Below are 22,354 nucleotides of genomic sequence, written 5' to 3'. Positions count from 1 at the left end.
AAAGAGAGGAATAAAATAGGGAAGAAGTATCCAAATGTTATTCCTTGACTGAGTTGAGTTCCGAGGCCTTCTTTAACTCTCCGCCATGACAAGCGTCGGTCCGTAGATAAACGCGATGCCATAAATCCATCGGTAGCTCGTCTTTCTCTATTAAAGTGCCACGGCGCCGACACCACGCGCATGATTATTTGTATCTGCCAGGCAGAATGCTTTATCGATGCGGCCGAAGACGCTAACAGAGATGCTACACTCAACCTTTTGCTAATCTGCTCTTCATTAGCCTTCCCTCTCCTTTGTCCGTGAATTTTCGCATGTCAACTATGTTATTTTGCCAGGTTTTCCTTTGAGGTGCGTTGTTTACAATCAGATTAGCAACATTTTTCTTTTATTTTTCAAGATCAGCATCTGACAGCCGGGACGTCGTCTTTCTGCGGAATACCCGGGCCGTGTAATCACGTGTTTATAGAGTCAGATAAGACCTGTTTATTATTTTGGAGATGAAAATCGCCTATCGCAGTTCTGCATCGTAAATTGCCTCAATTATTTTTGACAACGCGCTAGCAAAACGCGCTAGCAAGTCTTTAGCGGCATGTTTATTCACCGCTACCATATCCCAATGTTTATTTGATACGTGTTACAAAGTAGCAGCTGCCCCGCGGAACGCCTACGTGTAAATAAACTCCTCACTTGAGTTCTCGTCATCTTGCTCACTAGCCTGGGAGGCGGTTACACCGCGTAAACTCTGCTTAGCGACAGATTGTAATCAGTTGTGATAAATGGGAAAAGATTTTTGTTAAATGTTGTGCTATTTCAAATAAATGCATTTACCATGAATCGGGCCTGATGGATCACTGATATTTAGCTTGCTAGATGGATGATTTTCTAGCTATCTGGGTGGATGAATGGAGGTCTTAGCTAGCTAGCTAGCTATATTGATGGATCAGTAGATGTATTTCAAGTGTCTATTCCACTAGCTAGATGGATAACTAATAAATAGCTCAAATGATTCATTACCATCTGGATGGATGGACAATGTGTAGCATTTATCTAGCTAGCCATGGCTAGCTATCTGGGTGAATAGATGGATGGGTGTATGAAGTTTAGTGTTAACTGGCTAGCTATCTTGAGTGATCAGTAGATGTATTTCTAGTGTTTATCCCGCTAGCTAGATGAATCACTAATAAACAGCTAGATGGATAGATCAATGATTAGCTATGTGGATGGATGGGTGTACACTGTAGCATTCGTCTAGTTAGCCATTGCTAGCTATCTAGGTGAATAGATGGATGAATGGGTGTTTGAAGTTTAGTGTAAGCTGGCTAGCTATCTTAAGTGATCAGTAGATGTATTTCTAGTGTTTATCCCGCTAGCTAGATAAATCGCTAATAAACAGCTAGATGGATGGATCAATGACCAGCTATCTGGATGGATGAGTGGACACTGTGTAGCATTTATCTAGCTAGCCTTTGCTATCTATCTGGGTGAATAGATGGATGGATGGGTGTATGAAATTTAGTTTTAACTTGAGTGATCAGTAGATGTATTTCTAGTGTTTATCCCGCTAGCTAAATGAATTGCTAATAAACAGCTAGATGAATAGATCAATGATTACCTATGCGGATGAATGGGTGGACACTGTGTAGCATTTATCTAGCTAGCCATTGCTAGCTATCTGGGTGAATAGATGGATGGGTGTATGAAGTTTAGTGTTAGCTGGCTAGCTATCTTGAGTGATCAGTAGATGTATTTCTAGTGTTTATCCCGCTAGCTAGATGAATCGCTAAAAAACAGCTAGGTGGATAGATTAATGACCAGCTATCTGGATGGATGGGTGGACACTGTGTAGCATTTATCTAGCTATCTAAATATATACTTAATAATTAATGATCAAGTTAATTGGAGGGATGTCTTACCAGTTAGCTAGCCATCTGAATGGATCGATCGATAGATGCCTAGGATTTATTTAGCTAGCTGAATAGATGGGTAATACTTTTTTTAAGCTAGCCAGATAAACGGATTGCCATGTATCTGGATGGAGGGATGGATTAGGGTTAGCATTTAACAAGCTTGCTAGATATAACGTGAATGCTTATATATCATGTTGGATGGAGAGATTATTTGGTAACTAGCTAGCTAGATAGACGAATTTCTAGCTAGCTAGCCATCTGGATCACTGGATGTCTAACATTAAGCTAGCTTGGGTTAGGGTCAGATCGTTAATATCGAATTATCTAGCTAGGTAGATGGATTGCTGCCCATCTAAATGGATGGATGGTGTTTAGTGTTAATCTTGCTAGCTAGAAATATAGCTCAAAATCATAAAAAAATGTTGGATAGAAGAACTGCTAGCTAGCTAGCCACCTGGATGGATCAATAGATTCTTTGTGTTAGTTTAGCCAACTGGATGGACAGCTAATGAGTATTTATTCAGAGATAGATGGGCGGCTATCTAGATTGATAAATAGGTAACTAGATATGTTGATAAGCAGTTAGCATTTCTACAGCTAGCGAGATAGACTCAGAATAAATGATTTTTGCCGGAAATGTCACCATTTTTTTGTGTGTTTTTGTGCAGGTCCCGGTGTCGATGGCGATGATGAGCCCCCAGATGATCACCCCCGCCCAGATGCAACAGATTTTGTCGCCCCCCCAGCTGCAGGCCCTCCTGCAGCAGCAGCAGGCGCTAATGCTACAACAGGTAAGCGCCAAAAAACGCCTGCCAACAAAGGCAAACATTCTGACTCACGAACATTTTCTTTTTCTTACCGCACAAGATTGTTATTTTAACTTTGGGTGACCTCACCTTTTCCGACATTCGAGCTTCAGGTGTATTTTGGGTCGCCGTGGCAACCGCCGACACACAAACGCTGTGAGGATTCAAAACGTGCTATTGGCTAAAGCCAATGTTCTTTTGGGAAATGTGCTTATTAGAAGTTCATGATCTTGAAAATTAAGAAACTTCAACATTTATTTTTAGTATATTTTTAAAAATATATATATATTCATTTATATTTAGAGTTGGCCTGGAGAGGGATGGGCGCCACCAGGCTGTACTTGCCCAAGACACATTAATTATGCTCTTCCCAAAGGCTTCATTTTCCAAATCTAATTTTGATAAAAAGAGAGTCATGCATTTGCTAATTAGCATTATCCATAATTGTGTATATTTTTGTGATTTACTATTCATTTTGCTGTATTAAAACAATTTTTTGACTATACTTTTTTATTTTTTTAAGTATGATTGAAAATAATTCTAGTGTGGAGCCACAAGCATATGTAAAAAAAGTTAATAATAATAGTTAATTAAAAAGTTGATAATACCCCAAAAATATTTGATTAAATTTGATCAAAATATTAAAATGGCATTTTGCTGTATTATTCTCTATATGTGACTTTTATGCCATGATTTATTGTTTGTCATTTATTTTTCATGTATTTCTATATTTTTAAACTAATAAAAACTGTTTAAAAATAACAGCTACGATCATGTGTGAAAAAAATCAGTTCATATTGATTGAAAAATTTTAATATATTTATAATTGTAAATACATTAGGAAAGTATATTGTAAAATATACTGTATCTTAAAAATATACATATATATATATATATATATATATATATATATATATATATATATATATATATATATATATGTATTTATTATATAAATGTATTTATTATATAAATTATATACTACTGTATTTACTTTTCTGGAGAATCATTTAGTCTTCATCAAATTCCATCAAAATAATACTGAATTTGATGAAACGAGTTTTATGACCTTTCTTTTTGTTATTTATTATATTTTCTTTATATCAATTATTTTTCTATTTTAACTATATTTTAAAATACCTCACCTGTTTTTGGTGTGGAGGTTAAAGCACATGGAAAAAAATATAAATACATAATATGCACAATACATAAAAAAAAATGAAGTCCATTTAATCAAAATAAAATGTGTATCATACGTTTCTAACGTCACATCATTCAAATCCAACCGGATGATAAAAAATGAAGAAAATAATGAATTTGATGATAAGCATTTTGCCACCATCCTTTTATTTATGTGACTTTTATACCTCCATTTTGTATCTTTTTCTCCCTTTTTTACGACCTCTTTTGTCCCCTTTTTTCCCTTCGTCAAGAAAGGCCACAAATCAAAACGGCCGCGAGTCAAGCTCATAAAAGCCTTCGCTTTAACATAAACGAAGTGCAACGTGGACTGCTTTGCCAGTGCAAGCCGGCAATTTCACACGGAGACGGCCTCGCCATTTCACACGGAGACGATCGGCCGGGCGTTAAATTTCATAACCCGCCGGCAAAACGGGACGGATGTTTAAGCAGATTCACCTTTTAAACATATACAATTACAGCGATACTTCCATATTTGAGCCAGTATCGTTCTCCCGACCACCGAATCGTTCAAGTCCGAAAGCATTTTTTCCTATACAAATCGATATCATCAATTAGAATACGTTTCTACGTTTTCCCAAATTTCCAAAGTAAAATGGAATGAAAAGCGTCAACCTATATAAACATAAATACTGTGTCTGTTCATAAAAGGTGTACTTAACCAATGCTATTTATTGAAAAGATAAAAGAGTGGTGTACTTTTGTGCAGCGATTTGACAGCATCAATAAAAGAGATGTAGAGAAGAGAATGAGAGAGAGGAAGTAAAGAGGCAGTGAGAGAGAGAAAGGGAGGATGGAAAGGAGGGAAAAAAAGAGAAGAGAAGAAAGAAGAAAAGAAAAGGGGAAGGAAGGAAGGTATGGAAGAGAGGATATTGAGGAAAGAGATGAAGGTTGGTAAGGAGGGGAGGGGGAAAGAAAGGAAGGGAGGGGAGTAATAAAAGAAAGAATCAAAGAAAAAAAGGAAAAAGGAATCACAGAAAAAGGAACGAATGAGAGAAAGGAAGGAGAAAGGGGAGAAAGAAAAGGAAAGTGGAAGGAAAGAGGGAAGTGAGGAAAAGGGGAGGAAGGAAGAAAAAAAAGTGAAAGAGTGTGAGAAAGTAAGGGCGAGACAAAGGAAGGAAAGCATGAAGTAAGACAGGAAGGAAGAGATGGGGAAAGGATAGATGAAAGAAGGGAGATAGGAAGGAGTGGAAAGAGAGAGAAGGGAGGGAAGAGGGAATGAGTGAAGGAAGAGGAAAAATAGACATGAAGCAATGAGTGAATGAAGAGAGGGAAAGTCAAAGGACAAAAAAGGAAGCTAAAATAAGAGACAAGAAGGAGGAAAGGGAATAAAGAAAGAGCAAAAGATACAAAGAAAGGGGGGAGGGAGGAAAGGAGAGAAAGGCGAAGGAAGAAACAAACTAAGGAGGAAGGAAGAAAACTAAAAAGTACAGAACAGAGGAAGAAAAGGGAAAGGGGAGAAAGAAAAGGAAAGTGGAAGGAATGAGGAAAGAAGGAAGGAAGGAAGAAAGAAAAGTGAAATAGTGTGAGAAAGTAAGGGAGAGACAAAGGAAGGAAAGCATGAAGGAAGAGATGGGGAAAGGATGGATGAAAAAAGGGAGAGAGGAAAGAGTGAAGAGAGAAAAGAAGAGAGGAAATAGGGAATAGAGAAAGGAAAAAAGAGACACGAAGCGAGGAGTGAATGAAGAGAGAGGGAAAGTCAAGGGACGAATAAGGAAGCTAAAATAAGAGACACAAGGAGGGCAGGACAAGGAATAAATAAAGAGCAAAAAAGAGACAAAAGGGGGGGTGGAAGGGAGAGAAAGGCGAAGGAAGAATCAAACGAAGGAGAAAGGAAGAAAGAAAGGAAGAGGAAAAAAGATAGCTGAAGGATGGGAGAAAGAGAAAGGAAGGAGGAAGAAAGGAAGAAACAGGGAGAAAGAAAAATAAAGGAACAAACAAGAAAGATAGGACTAAATGGATGAATGAAGGAAGAGAGAGATGGGGTAAGGAAAGAAGGAAGGAAGAAAGAAAGAGAGAGCAGAAGGAAGGAAAGTTAAAAGTGCAAAAAAATCCCCAGGTTCTATTTCTTTTCCAATACATCACCGTAATTCCCTCTTCTTGTTTTTTGTACTGCGGCATTGTCATCTCCGTAATCATCAGGCGAGGTGAGGGCCTCACTCCTGCGCTCTTATTTTGAAAAGCCAGTGAATCAAATCATTAAAAGAGCTTAATTATCACTTAATTATTCCCTCAACTGGCTCCACCACCAAAAGGGGATCGCGACTAGTGAGGCAGAAAAGAGATATTAACCCTCCGCCTAAGGAACAATAAAAAAAAAAAGAGAAAGGAAGAACGGACTCCCTCTTCCATTAAAACAAATTCAAGATAAGAAAGCACGCCATTGTTGAAATGCAAAAGTAAATTATGCAAAAAGTGAAGCTAGGACGGGATAAGATTGTGCACAAAAGGAAGCGGCGAGGACCGGGAAGTCATTCTCGTTTTTGAGAAGCTTCTTTGAACATTCGATGCGGCGTGAAACAAAGACAAACTGCCCACACTTTATTGCACGCAGTCGTGGTCAAAGTGGCCGCCCCCCCCCTCGTACGGCAGATTGTAATCTTAATGGAGCGGCCAAATCTATGAGCCATTGTGAACACGAGTGTGCGGCCGGGACGCGCACCGGTGCTCGTCGGCGCCGCCCTTTTGGGGACCTTCTCGAGGGTTTCGGGATCGATGGTGTAGTGGTTGACGGAAGCGACTTGCAGTGAATATGGCGTGAGGTCGATTCCTTCTTGGAGATCGGTGGATAATTGTGCATTTATGAAAAAAGTTTGGATAAAGTATTTTGGGGGAAAAAGTGTTTATTTTTATTGGCAAAGTATTTTCATTGTTTTTGCTTAAGATTGATTACATTTTTAATTTATTGACACTACCGTTCAGTATTTTTCCACTCTTTGACAAAAGCAAAGTTTAAAGAATACAATTATTTTTTAGATGAAAAATTGTCATTTCTAGCTGTCTCAATGTTTCAACTATACTTTCTGTTTTTTTAAACCCTTTTAGCAGTGGTTAGCCCATGTGCAACACAGTTCTGAGGTCATGGGATTGAACCTCCTGTGTGGAGTTTGCATGTTCTCCCTGCGCTTGCGTGGGTTTCCTCCGGGCACTCCGGTTTCCACCCATATTCCAAAAACATGCATGTCAGGTTATTTGGCCAGTCCAAATTAAATGTGAATGAGTGTGCCCTGCCCACTTCCTGGAGATAGCTGGGATGGGCTCCAGACCCCCGCGACCCTACTGGGAATAAGTGGTGCAGATAACGGATGGATGGATAATTATTTCAAAGAAAGTGTGACTTTTCATGGAGAACACAAAATTGTCTGGGTGACCCCCAAACTTTTGAACAGTAGCGTATTATGTAATATATATATATATATATATATATATATATATATATATATATATATATATATATATATATATAGTATTATTACATTATCTTATTTTTTTAAGATTCAGATCTACTTTATTGTCATTCTAGTACACGTGTATACAGAACGAAATGTCGATACATCTGACCCGCAGTTTCCTCGAATGTACAGATATAAGTAAAAGTTGTATTGTATTATGGCTACGTATAGTATGTATGTATGTATAACTACATGTTTTTCCATTTTATAGTTAATTTTTTTTAATGTATGTATTATTTTTAGGTTTTTTAGTCATTTTATTTATATAGTTATTGTAATATTTGATATTTCATCATTCTATATTTATATATATTATTATTTTCAGGATTATTTTCAAAAGTGTATCTAACATTTTGTAAATTACTTTATCTTTTACATTATATTTATTTTATATCTTATTATTTATATATATTTTTCCACTCTTTTTAAAGTTAATTTAACAGTTAATTTTTTTTTTTTCAAAAAAAGACTAATATATATATATATACGTCAACAAGACATCTTTCTTTTCTTTTTTTTTTACTTTTTATAATATTTTCATTAAATTAAAATTGTTTTCCTGCTACATATTGCAAACAGTCCAGTTGACCTCAAATAAAATAGACTTCAATTATACATATATATGACAAAAAATGCAAAAAGTCTAATTCAACAGATCAACAATACACAGTTAAGAAGGTTTAAGGCTGTGCGGAAGAACCCAATTTTACCGATGCAACGAACTACGGCAAGACGATTTCTCTAACATGAGAAAAAGGAACGCAAAAGAAGTGCAAAAATAAAATAAATAACGTGTGTTGGAGTGGGCCGGTGTCATCTGGGACAGCAATCCCCCCCGCCGCCTGCGGTGATCTTATGAATAAGTGGTGTAGATAATGACTATCTGTGTGCAATTCCCTGGGAGGGAGGCACACTCACTCTAAGACACCCCAGGGATGCAAGAAGAAGAAAAAAAGACATCTGCCATCCTGGTTTCACTTCAACCTGGCAGTCAGTGGCATGCGGCAACTCACTCACAGATCATTTTTCAGTTTGACCTGCTAAACTACTCCATTATCCCTGATAGCATATTTCTGTGAATGGGGATCGGCAGAGCACACTTCCGATGGACCTGGTGGCTTTTTGCCGTTCCGTCCACCAAAAAGTGAACTGCACTCGTGCAACCACGATTCATTATCACCAACTGCTCATCGATGAGAGCAAGGGCCAGCAAAGCACCTTCTTGTCGGGTCTGGTGGCTTTTTTTTGCTGTTCTGTCCACCAAAAAGTGAACTTCTTTCTAGCAGTTTGAATCCATGATCAGTGATTTCATATCACTGTGAGTAGAGACCAGCAGAGCACTTTTTGTTGGGTCTGGCAGCTCTTTTTAGCTGTTCTCTCCACCAAAGGTGAACTGCACTTGGGCATCAGCGAGCCATTAACAGTGATTGCATATTGCTGCAAGTGGAAACCAACACAGCACATTATTGTTGGGATCGTTGTCGGGTTTTTCCGTTCTGTCCACAAAAAAGTGAACTGCACTCAAAACGGCCGTGATTTAGTATCACCAATCGCTAATCGATGTGAACAAGGGCCAGCAGAAGACACTGTTGTCCGGACTGATGGCTCTTTTTTGACGTTCTGTCCAGCAAAAAGTGAACTGCTTTCAAGTAGTTGCAATCCATTATCAGTGATTTCTTATTGCTGCAAGTGGAGACCAGCAGAGCAGCTCTTTTTAGCTGCTCTGTCCTCCAACAAGTGACCTGCACTCAAACGGCCGAAGTCGTTATAAGTAAATGCATATTGTTGCAAGTGGAGACCAGCAGAGCACACTTTTGTCGGGCCTTGCGGCTCTTTTTTGCCGGTCTGTTCGCCAAAAAGTGAACGTCACTAGTGCAGCCGCAATCCATTATCCCCAATCCCATATTACTATGAATGAAGACCAGCTGAAGGCATTTCCGGCAAGAGGCGTGCCATTCTGGCCTGACTAAAAAGAAATGCAGGCTTGTAGCCGCAATCCATTATCCTCAGTTGACTATTGCTGAGAGCAAACGCTGGTATAGCCTTTGTTGTTTTCAGTTCGGGCCACTAAAAGAAGTTGTGATGCGCCTAAAATGTACTGCCATGTTTTGGCCATGATCCATGATCCTCAGTTGACTATTGCTTAGAGCTGGGGCCGAGGGGTTACATTTTTCTCCCGTTCTTTCCTACTAAAACGGACACCACCTGTGTGGTTGTGATCCATTATCCCCGTGTAAAAGGTTTACATCAGAATGACACACTGTTTTCTTATATAAAAAAGGGCAAACATGTTTCTTTTCAAACCTCTGCAGCTGCAGGAGTACTACAAGAAACAGCAGGAGCAGTTGCATCTGCAACTGCTGACTCAGCAACAGCAGCAGCAGCAACAGCAGCAGCAACAGCAACAACAACAGCAGCAACAACAGCAACAAGCTGGGAAGCAGGCAGCTAAAGAGGTGAGCGCAAAGCGCACAGATGTACTAGTGCCCTTAAACACATCATAGTCAATGCCAATGTCACACACGTCTTGGCTAAGAAAAATAGATCTCTCCTTCCTATTAAGAAGCATTCTCTTCGTCGTAGAACAATCCAGTTATCATAACGAAGAACAGAATTCAAATACATGTTGAAAATGATTGAAAAACAGCTGCTTGAAGCTTTTCATTGCAAAATGTCTGTTAACAATTTACATTTCAATTAATTTGTATATATTACGATACAGGTTTCAAATTCCAACTGTCTTTTATTCTCTTTATGGATCTGCAAAGGCTCCAGTTCACATTGATATAGTTGAATAGATAAATAGTAATTTGACTACATTAAAACATATTTTTAACAATATTAATATATATTTATCAAAAAATTAAATGGATTGACTTATATACTGCAAAAGGTCCAGTCTACAAAAATAAGGTGACATTAAAAAAAAAGAAAAAATATATTCTTAATTTTAACCTTTAATATTTTTCTATATTTTCTAAGAATATTTGTTGTATATTGAAAAATTGTAAATGGGTGTTTTTTGCAGCATGGATCTGCAATATTTCCTTAAACAGTATAGTTAAAGGGGAAAATGATTAAGATAAACAAGAAAAAGCTCCTCTCTGCAAAAACAATTCAAAAATATATAGTTGTATAAGCGAACAAATTTACAAAAAAATAAAAAATAAGAGAAGCACAACAAGACATTTTAATAAAATGCGTATTTTTTTAAATATATAAGTTTATTTAAAAATAGGGAAAAAAATATAGTATAAAGTATTTCAAATATTGACTTGAAAATACAGGGAAGAATATAGTTAAGAAATATATTTATTATATATTATATTATATTAAATTACGTACGAAAAATGTCATACAGTGGGACCTCGCTACTTCGCGTTTCCACGTTCGCGGGTTCAGAGCTTCGCGGGTCTAAAAAATAATAATAATAAAATAAAATAATTTAAAAAAAACAAAAACATTTTTTTAAGCATTTTTGAAGGGGCGTCGCTACTTCGTGGTTCCACGTTCGTGGGTTTAGAGCTTCGCAGGTCCCATTTTTTTTTTTATAATAAAATAAAATAATTAAAAAATAATAATAATAATAATTTATTTTATTTTTTTTTAGGCGTTTTTGAAGGGGCGTCGCTACTTCGCGGATTTTCACTTTTCGCGGGTGATTTTGCTCCCCATTAACCGCGATAACCGAGGGATTACTGTATATTAAGTTAAATCCCAATGCAAGACATTGTAATACGCATATTTATTTTATGTTTACACAATAAGTCGAGTTAAAAAGAGTGGAAAAATGTAGTTGAGTCAGAAAAAAAATATTTCAAATATTGACTTAAAAATACAGGGAAAAATAGAGGTAAGTAAGAAAGAAATATCCATCCATCCATTATCTGCATCACTTATCCTGAGAAGGGTTGCGGGGGTGCTGGAGCCCATCCCAGGTACCTTCAGGCAGTGAGTAGGGGACACCCCATAGACAACTAACTCGCTCATTAACACCTAGGGACAATTGGGTTAGGCCAATCAACCTGACATGCATGTTTTTGGAATGTGGGAGGAAACCCGAGTGCCCTGAGAAAACCCACACAAGCACAGGGAGAACATGCAAACTCCACACAGGAGGTTCGATCTCATGACCTCTGAACTGTGCCGCACATGCGCTAACCACTGCGCCGCTGTGCTGCCCAGAAAGAAATATATTTATTAAATTATGATCATGGGAAAAATATCCATCCATTAGCTGCCCCGCTTATCCTCAGTAGGGTCGCGGGGGTGCTGGAGCCCATCCCAGCTATCTTCGAGCAGTGGGCAGGGGACACCCTCAACTGCTTGCCAGCCAGTCAGACAGAGACAGACAACTCACTCACTCATTCATACCTAGGGACAATTTGGTTAGGCCAATTAACCTGACATGCATGTTTTTGGAACGTGGGAGGAAACCGAAGTGCAGGAAACCCACGCAAGCACGGGGAGAACATGCAAACTCCACACAGGATGGTTCAATCTCATGACCTCAGAACTGTGCCGCACACGCGCTAACCACTGCCCCGCCGTGCTGCCCTGGGAAAAATATAATTAAGAAAAATAGATTTCAAATATTGAGTTAAAATACCAGGAAAAATATAGTTAAGTCAGAAAACAGTCTTTCAAGTATTGAGTTACCTTCCAATGGAAGACATGTTTTCTTCTTTTCCAATATTTTTTCCTGTCTTTTCTTCCCGTTTATGAATATTCATCCTAGTTTATCCTTGCCGGATCCCTCATTTGCACGGCTGCAACAACCAACCAGCCTGAGGTGAAACCTCAGCGTTGGAAATGTAGGAGGGGGTCTTCCTCTCTTTTAATTGACAATTAACCCCGCCAAACGCCCGAAGACCCCCTGCGCCCGCTTTCTCACTCTCACATAAATGCCAACCTGTATAGCTGATGTCAAAATCAACCCCTTTTCTCTTTTTACTGGAGGTCGATTGATTATCAGCACTGATATTTGGGAATATCACGGTAATCGGCCTTTTAGTTTACCCAACGGGTTGATTATTTAGGCTCAGATACCGTCAAGCCTATGTCCCCCTCTCTCTCGGACGCTATCCACCTGGAAGAATAACGGAGTAAATAAAGGCAGCTAAATACCGACATTCTTGTGATCCATCCAAATTAGTTGTACTGTTTTGGATCCGTTATCCTCGGTCGATTATTGCTGAGGGCAGAGGCGAGAAAACAAATTTGTGTCACGCAAGGCAGCTTATTTCCCGTTCTTTCTGCCTGAAATGAACAGCACCGCGTGGCCGCAATCCATTATCCCTGGTTGACTATCACTGCAAGCGGGGGCTGTTCCAAATAAAGGCGGCTCTACGCTGCAGATGTTTTTTTTTGCATATCGTAACATTTCTGGTCCCCATTAACCAGCATATATGCGAGTTTACCGTAAAGCAAAGTCATGGCGCTTTGACCTTGAATGTTTTTGGACCACAAAGAAAATCCAAAGAATAAATAAAACAAGCGCAGGTCGCCACGGTGCTTGGGAATTTCGCCTTCCCCGTGGAAGAAAAGGACCCTCCCCCCCTGTCGAGCGTGTCGAGCGTGACGGAAGCAAAGCAGTCGTGGTCGGCTGCCATGTTTGAGAAGAGGCTGACTTGCTCTTTTGACGTCCGCCCCCCACCCCCCCAGCACCATTCTCCCCCACCGATGCGCTGTCCCACTTTTCAGGTTTTTGTTGTCCTGTAACAAGTAGACAAGTGCGATGACACGCACCATGACACGCCAGTCTGCACTTGAGGGAGAGTTTTAGTTTGCTTGGGGATATTGAGTCCAAATATATTTTAAAGGGACAGTGTGTAATATTTAGCGACTCACAAAAAACTTGATTTGAATACTAGGCAAAATACAAGAAAATACATGTATTTCTTTTAGATGGTGGAATCCCTTACCAGGGATCCTGCTGCTACGCTGTGCTCCTGGCACTGGTTTTCGTTCACATTGGACAACAGTGCCATCTGGTGGTCAAATACTACGCACTTAAGAACGTTTATTGCGCAAACTTAAGGAGGAAATAATCCAGTTTTTGTGGCTTCTCTTAGGGTCATAAAATTGGAGTTATTTGTATTTATGTTTTATATGGGTTTTTTTGCAATCCTCCTTTTTTAATTCTTTTTACATTTTTATTTAATATTTGAAACATATATTTCTAGTATTTTTAGAACGTGTTTTAGTGTTTATTTATTTAGTAGTAATAGTGTTAGTTTTTTTATTGCTTTTCTAAAAATGAACATCCTCAATGTTTTTTTAATATTTGGAACAGGTTTCTATTTAACTATTTTTCCCTTTTTTCAGGGTTTTTTTTATTTTCAATTTTTCTGAAAATGAACACCATTAATTTGTATTAATATTTGGAACACAAGTTTTTAATATTATTTGTCTTTAAACAAAATAATAAAAGTTTTTTTTTAAATATATTTTTCTGAAAATTACACCCTCACGTCTCGTTAATATATTTTAATAAATGCTTGAAATTCATCGCCTTTTTTATAATATTTTGAACATCTTTGTAGGTATTTACATAGTTTTTAATCATTTGTTTTCCATCAAAACGAACCTTCGCTCATTCAAAATCTGTGTTTTTCCTTTTTTTTTGAGCCAAGCTGGAATTCTTTCGTTGAAAACAATTCCATGGCACACCACCAGTGGACGCCATATCCGGTAAAAGTCAATCCAAATGAAAGATAGCTTCCGCTAGACCGCACAGGCACACAAATTGGATCGTACCCCAAGGCACAGTACAACAAATAATTCCTGTACCGTGGCACACTAGTGGGTGAAAAACACTGTTCTGAATATTTGAACACAATTTTTGTCTGTTTTTCCAAAAATTAAGAGACAATTATTGTTAAAGGGATGGTGTGTAAAAAAAACTATCTATGTTTAAAAAAAAAATCAAAGGTTGATACATTTTTATTTCTTTTACACAGTAATTCAGCGCCATCTTTGTCCGGCATCCAGCTGCCACGCTGTGCTGTGTGGCAGTGGCCCTCAGTGCCGTCTAGTGGTCAAATATTACACACTGGGGCTTTAATATTTTGAACATTTTTTAATGTATTTTTTACACTTCATCTGAAGATCAGCACTCTTGATTGTTCAGAATCAACTTTTTTTTGTTTGTAGTTTTCTCAGTTTTTCAGTTTAATTGCAGTTTTTTTCTGAAAATTAACAACCTCGTGTCAGGACCAGAACGGAAACAGGACCCACTTGCGTGACGTTTACCACAAGTTTTATTGAAAGAGAGAGGAGGGGTTGCGCCCACGATCCGGTGTTCGCTGGGCGCGGGAAGCAAGTCGGTCTTGTACTCGGATTGTGCTCCGAACACGGAAATGGATCTTCCGTAGCGTGCGATGGCAGTGTCAGGGACGGAAAAAAACGGGTCGATAGCCGGGACTGGAAGAGCAAGGCGTCGTCGGGGTCGGAAGCGAGTCGTAAGCCAGAACAAGAGAGTAGACGTAGTCGGGAACAAAAAGGAGTCGTAAGCCGGGACGGGAGAGCAGACGTGAATGGGATCAAAACGGGTTGTAGCCGGAAACAAACGGGAGAGCAAAAAGGGGACAGGCGGGGGTTCAGGGTCGAAAAAGGCTTGCCTTGTATACACGGAGATTCGCAGACGGACTAACCACAGGGGATTTTGGCTAAGAAGAAATCAATTTTGAAAACACTCAATACAAGCCAAAAGGGGCTTACAAGCGGACGAGTCGGTAAGCGGGAAACCTCTAATGACTGTGGAGCATTTTTTGTGCCGGAGCTGCTTCGACTTTACCTCCTCCTTCCCCGTTTTCTCCTCTTTTTTCTTCCTCTGCCGGGCGGAAGTCTTTCGTTCCGAGACCGGTCAAGAGTCGGCTTAATGAAGTGACTGCGAGCACGGCGGAGGGGATGTCTTTGAGGGCCGGTGTCCACGGCGCTCGTCAGCCGGCGCGTGATGTGCTCGTAAATCACGTTGACAGCCTGTTACGGCGCTAGCTCGGGACGCTCGGCCGCAGCTAACGTCAACACAACAGCAGGCACACCGAACGGCGCGCTACGCCACGTGCACTTTAAAGAAGGACGCCTCTCGGGAGAGAACGGGGTAGGCGAAGGGGGGCAAACGAAACGGACAGATGTGAAGGGGGGGTGCAGAGGGAGTGGAGGAAGTTTGTGGGAAAAGACGAATGCCAGCGTCCAATTGGAAAACAAAGAAATGGATGTACTGTCGTCCCTCGCTACTTCACGACAGGGTTCGTACGGGCGCTTGAAATCCTTGAAAATGCTCAAATGTTGAGTTTTCAAGGTCAGGAAAAGCTTGAAATTGTTGCCTTTTTTCTCGGCACACTGACTCTCTAGATAAATGAAGGATAAATAGAATAAAAAGTGTTTCAAAATGATGCCAACGCGCCTGCTCTCAGTCACGATGGCGTTGTCATGTGAAGCGTCACCGCCCCCTACTCGTCGCACCCGAAAACCGGCTCTTTTGGCTCTCTCTCTCTTTCTCTCTCTCTCTTCTCTCGGTCTTTTTCCCTCTTTTTGTCTCTTTCTTGTTTCTCTCTTTCTCTTTGTCTCCATTTCCCTTTCCACGTTCTTTATCTCCTAATCTCTTTGCTCTCTATTTTCCACTCTCTATTCATTTTTCTTTCTCCCTTTATCTCTTTCCCTATTGTTTTTCATCTCTCTCCCTGCTTCTCTTTCACACCTTATCTCTTGGTCTCTCTATTTGTCTTTCTCTGTCTTTGTCTCTCTCTACTTCTCTTTCTCTCTCTCTCTCGGTCTTTTTCCCTCTTTTTCTCTTTCTTGTTTCTCTTTCTTTCTCGTCTGTCTTTTCCTTTTCACGTTTTTTTCTTTATTTTAATCTCTTGCTCTCTATTTTTCACTCTATTCATTTTTCTTTCTCCCTTTTTTATTTCCGTCTTGATTTTACTCTTTCTCTTGATTGTTTTTCCTCTCTCACCCTGCTTCTCTCTCTTTCACATCTTATCTCTTGCTCTCTCTATCTCTCTCTCTCTTTCTGTCTCTCTCTCGGTCTTTCTTTTTTTCCCTCTTTCTTTCCTGTTTCTCTCTCTCTCCATCCCTTTTCATGTTCTTTATTTGTCTCCTAATCTCTTGCTCTCTCAATTTTCCACTCTCTATTCATTTTTCTTTCTCTCTTTCCCTCTTGATTTTTCTCTTTCTCTTGCTCTTGCTTGTTCTCTCTCCCTGCTTCTCTCTCTCTTTCACACCTTTTTTCTTGCTCTATTTCTCTTTCTCTGTCATTGTCTCTCTCTCGCTCTCTCTCTCTATCTCTCTCTTTCTCTCAGTCTTTCTTTTGTTCCTCTCTTTCTCTTTGTTTCTCTCTCCCTCTTTGTCTCTTTACCTTTCCACGATCTTTATTTCTTTATCTCCTAATCTCTTGCTCTCTCTATTTTCCACTCTATTCATTTTTCTTTCTCCCTTTCTCTCTTGATTTTTCTTTTTACTTTTGCTTGTTCTTTCTCTTTCCCCTTTTCCCTCTATCGCAGATTTGATTTCTTTCTTTCTCCTTAATCTACTGGTCCGGCCCCCCGTGAGAGTCTTTTCTATCACGTGGCCCCCGAACCCCTGGTGTAAATAGTGGAGTTGTGAAACTCTTTTTCCCGGTTTCCCGTCGTCCTTCCACTTACCCGTCGCACGTTTCCTCCCGTCCGATAGGAAGCGACCTCCTCGGCCTTCCTCTCCGTTCAAAGCTTTCCAGCGAAGACTCTCTCTGCTTGTTTTTTTTTCTTCTTCTTCTTTTCCCCTCTAGCCAAGTTATCTGCGAGATAAAGCTCGTCTCTCAGGTCGGCCCGCGGGGACTTCAAACGGCTCAAGTTTAGCCTGAGAGAGCAGGAAAGAGAACGTTTATCAGCGGCGGGCACACACTCGCCACATGTGACCTTCTTCACGTTATCGTGGCGGCCATTTTCATGACGGCGACATCGCTTTGGACCGCGATTCTACGCTCGGAATTTACGGGCTCGTAAAAGGGAGGGAGCTAATTTATCGCTCGCGTGAAATTTAGATCCTAAGGACTCGACATGAATCGATGGCAAAGTGATATTGTCGTATAGTGGAGGGAAAGAATCCTATGCTAATTAGCTAATGCCTTCTAAAACTCTTGGACCCTAGGTTAAAACATTAAGATAAAAAATGAGTACATAGTAAGTACTCATGTGTAATATACGTGTGGAAGATTAAATCGAATTTTCACCCAAAAAATGACATTTGATTGACCTTTTACATGACTTGAGCTGGTACGGTGGAGATAGTGGGTGGATGCAGAAGGGGAGGAACAGCAGATACACAACCTATCAATCATTGGTACTATACAAGACACTAACATATTTATCAAACACTTTAAATACATGATATTTTTCTTTTTTAAGTGTCCCTGTCAGCGATGTGTTACATTCATATTCCATGACAGGGGAAACAATGCATGTGCCTTCTTTGTTTTTTTGTGATAATCACAAGCTTATTCTCCATGGTTATGTTTTTCCTTCTATCTTTAGACTTTTGGCAAGTCTTGGGACCTATAGCCAATAAATACAGAGCAAAAAAAAAACACTCACAAACTCTTTAGAAGTGTCTTATTCCTTCATAATAGCAATCTTTGTGTCCATGGTTTGCTTCTTGCTCCTACCTTTAGCATCACTGAATGGGTTTGGAACTATGGCCAATAAATACAGTACAAAAAAGCTCATTTGCGATTTCTTTGCGAGCACCGGTTTTGTATTTCGTGTTAATCGCAAATTTCATTTCTAAAGTGATCTTCTTGCTCCTACCTTTAGCACCACTGAAAGTCTTATTCTACATTGTAACCGGCAAAACATAAAGAAATTAAGCTCGGGACACGATAACCCGGTTGCGAATTCCTGAAGAATTGCAGTAAAGCTTACTGCCTTTTTTCCCTTTTCCCTGTTTTTGGAAGCAGCTTGGCAGCAAGCAGTTGGCCTTCCAGCAGCAGCTGATCCAGATGCAACAGCTTCAGCAGCAGCACATCCTCAACCTGCAGAGACAAGGACTGGTGCCCCTGCAGCCCACCGCCGCCATGCAGTCCCTGCAGCAAGGTAGCTTCCAAATTGTCCTAGTTTTGTCGTTTAGGGCGTCACAAAAACATGGGACTTGACTTGACGGATGCATTCAAACATGCAACGGAACCAGGTTCTCGTTCAGGGTACCACATCCCATGAAAAGTCATGAAAACCTAGGCCTAGGTCACAAGAGATACTTGACATTGATATCTGTCCGTGACAGCCTAGTTCAAAGAGACCTTTTCCATCCATGGGAGCCTAGCTCAAGTAGATCTTTGACATTTACAGCTGTCTATGGTAGCCTACCTAATTTGATAGATAGATAGATAGATACGTTATTCATCCCCGTATGGAAATTCACACTTCCAGCAGTATCTTTTTGTTATTAACAGATTAACAGGATGGCCTCGGGGTGGTGTGTTGTAGTTTAGCAACAGCGGAGTGGATGACGTCACACGCTAGGCCAAAAGTCCGACGTCCTTGCAGCAGATGGAAATCTTTGTGCCCAGGGTTACGCCCACCTCGTGTTCACGTAGATAGAGAGTCCGCCTCCTCTCCGCTTCCCGCAGGCTTTGTGTCTCTGTACCTAACAGCGCTGAGGGTAGCTCCGGATAACTCCGAGTAGCTCCACGTTAGCGTCCGGGATGCTAGACGTGAGCCACGTTTCTGTAAAACACAGCAAACTGCACAAATTGGGTCTTTGACGTCAATAGTTGTCTATGATATCCTAGTTCGAACAGCTCTTTGACTTTTATGCCCATCCGTGGAAGCCGTTCTTCCTAAAATCGATCGTTTCTTCAACCCTGTTCAAGCCGAGAGCTACATCTAGTTAGCATTTAGCACAAAGGGCACCAGGTTTGGTCTGCATTTGTAAAATGACAAGGTATTATGTTATTCTTTGCCTTTGTCTAAATCTAGTGGAAGCTAGAGCTCTTGTTGGTGATAGGAATGAGTGGAGAGGTGTTGCAAAAAGATAGTGGGATGTTAGGACGCGTTCTAAGGGATGGGCAGGGCACCCGTATGATGCGGCAGGGGTAAACCAGCAAAAGCTGTCGGGCCCTGCTGTTGAACAAAAGAGTGTGTTGTGACACCCTGACCCGAGTGACATGGCATCTTTCTTGTGTCCCGTTTCTTCTGGAGGGACGCAAGCATGACCAACTTCCCTTTTTCTTTTCTTTGTTATTGTATGTGTTTGTCTTGCTGTGGGTCACCCCTCTTGAGGGGTATGACCTAGGTAGATAGATAGATTGTTATTACTATATTGTTACTGTTATTACAAGGTTATTTGTCGGGAGTAGGGATAAATAGACTCAGTTAACCACTAAAACTAGTCATTTTACGAGAATATCAGTCCTGGGGCACCTCAGCTGTCTGCGGGCGCCATGTTGGAGACCCTTGTTCAATGGTATCCTAGCTAAAATGTATCTTTGATGTTAATATATTTCTATGGCATCCTAGCTGAAATGGATCTTTGACCTCTGTAGACATCAATGGCATCATCATGGTTCAAAAGGATCTTTGGCGTCAATGACATCTTAGCTTATTATTTTATTTTCATAGCATTTTTTTGAAAATACAAATCATTAAACTTCACACAACCTAAGAAAACCGGTTCAAACATTATTCAAAAATATAATCCCAGAAATTATAAATGTCCGAATGGTCGGTACGCTGTTTTGTTGTTCATTTTGAAATGCAATTGTTTTGAAAGCAACGCAGGATTGAGGATAGAGGATCGCGGCCACTCGAGTGCAGTTCGTTTTTGGTCGACAGAGCAGCAAAAAGGAGCTGCCAGGCCCAACAAGAGTGTGCTCTGTCAGCCCCCTGCTTGCAGGAGCATGCGATCGGGGATAACAGAAGCTAATTTTCAACCTGTGATGCATTGGTTTGCCGCAAAACACACAAAGTAGCGAGGGATTACAGTATTCCTTGCATGTAAATGCAGTCACTGTAGTATTCTATTAACGGCCCTGATTTTGTGGGTGGGGCCAAAGAGACATACAGTATAGCTCCCGCGTCTTTAATAGGTTACAAAAAAAAATCTATTGGGAGTTTAGAAAACAAACGCCGAAAGTGCTTTGAGTTTTCCGAGATCAGACTCGGGTATCTCCCCAAATCCGACCGGAATTTCCCCGCAGCGGCAAAGCACCGGCGGCCATTGTGACGGCTCGGCCAGGCGTGAAGCCGAGCATTCTTCCTAGCATTCCTGCGACCGGCCGAACGTGCAAACACACAACTGCGCATAATTAAACACCGACACGCAACAACAACACACAAAATGAGGGAGAGGGGGCCGGAGTGGGTCTTCTAAAGACTCGTGTTGCAAGAGGGCTCGATGTTGGACCCAAATCCAAAATCGATGATGTAGAACCCTTCATTTTTCTTAGTTATTGTACAATTGAATATTATACATTGAAACCAAAGAACAAACCCTTTTTACAGGCCCAAGCCTTTATTTACCAAATGAAAGTACTGTATGGGTAAATGTAAATGGTAAATGGTCTTTATATAGTGCTTTTCAAGTCAATGAAGACCTCCCAAAGTGCTTTACAATGTGCTTCATACTTTTCCCTTTTATACACTAACTAAAAGTACCTTCGCAATGAAACCACAGGCTTGATTGACTCGATCTTGATTAACCGCCAATTTAAAATGAACTGAATGTATTGACTGGTTAGCACATTTGCCTAATATGTGAAAAGTCCCCGGTTCAAGACTATGTGGAAACATGTTGGCCTGGAAAGGGATGGGCGTCACCAGGCTGTACTTGCCCAATACAAACCACAGGAAATGGGGCCTCTACCACCCTAGTAGTTATGTGCACAATGATCCAATCATGGTCTTAGTCCAACTGCTAGTAATACAATTGCAATGGTTGGCCTAGTCCTTTCATTTTCTGATTACTCGTGCATGTTATTCGGTGCCATTTGAGTCTCAGTGACAAAAATGGTATAATTTGTGTAGAAATGGTCTTTTACTTATTTTTAAAAATGTCTTGTATTCTTAACTGCCCTTTACTATAGACGATCCCAGTCACACTGCTCACAGGTACTTTGATTACCTGCCGTCAGGTCGCCGTCTTCACTCCGTTACGAGCAAGACTACACGTCTTAAATAGAGTTTTTACCCTTCCGCTATCCGCATGTTCAACGAGAAATATTGTTAAAACTATTAGAATTACCAGAATAATTTTTAAACTTTTCTATATAATTACTTTGTATTATACACTACAATATCTTTATTACTCTATTATTTTACACCTATTATATTATCATTATTGAGAGTTCACGTGTCAAATGATTTCTTGTATATATCATATTTATGGTTTATACTGGCTGAATAAATAAAGACTATACAATACTATCGTATGCAGGATAAATCAATTTTGAATGAATCACTGTGATTGTAGTACTGAAACTGCTTTCGCCCCAGTCATGTTTGATTGACTTATGTTACAACAAGTATAAGTACCCAAATCTCATAAATGCCTAGTTTTTTCATCATTTCTGCACTGCCTTAACAATATTAAAATGCCCGACAAAAACGTAACCTCCCCTTAGGTGAGCCTCATTTGACTTAAAATCAATGCTAATTTCTGAACCTAGAAGCAGTAAAAAATGCATTTTTATTTTATAGTTCATGTACTTTTGCTTATTACTCAAATCAATAATGTATATTTAAATGATTAAAGTATTCTTTCCACCACTAGCAAATGATAAATAATACACACTGTCTCTTTTAATCGTTTTGTATGCTTCCTCTATCAATTATTTAACTCAATCATGTCATTGTTTAGCTATAATGAATGAAAATGAATGAAAACTTTATTCAAACATCAAAACAAAAACAGAACAAAAACAACTCAACAACAAAATAACGTTACATAATGTGTTCAAAAAGGGGTAGTAAGAAACAAATGCTTATGTTACCTACCCCTTCATCTTCCCCACCAA

The 22,354-nt window shown here is 39.9% G+C and overlaps 1 protein-coding gene across 2 annotated transcripts in view; it reads left to right on the top strand.

Moving 5' to 3' along the window:
- The window catches only part of foxp4 (forkhead box P4), a 167,479-nt gene that overhangs the window by 102,642 nt on the left and 42,483 nt on the right, over positions 1-22,354 (top strand). The window contains exons 4-6 of one of the 2 annotated variants that reach the window (XM_088337790.1): positions 2,576-2,698; positions 9,678-9,821; positions 18,302-18,437. In XM_088337790.1, the coding sequence (XP_088193916.1) occupies positions 2,576-2,698; positions 9,678-9,821; positions 18,302-18,437 (403 nt within the window). Of the gene's footprint in view, positions 1-2,575; positions 2,699-9,677; positions 9,822-18,298; positions 18,438-22,354 lie in introns of both variants that reach the window. The other variant, XM_088337789.1, reaches the window with a different exon arrangement.

Source organism: Urocampus carinirostris, chromosome 6 (assembly GCF_059441175.1).
Source record: "Urocampus carinirostris isolate Australia breed hairy pipefish chromosome 6, RoL_Ucar_1.0, whole genome shotgun sequence".
NCBI classification, from domain to species: domain Eukaryota; kingdom Metazoa; phylum Chordata; class Actinopteri; order Syngnathiformes; family Syngnathidae; genus Urocampus; species Urocampus carinirostris.
Note: the sequence above shows the minus strand (reverse complement) of the source record. Positions and strands in the feature narration are given on the sequence as shown.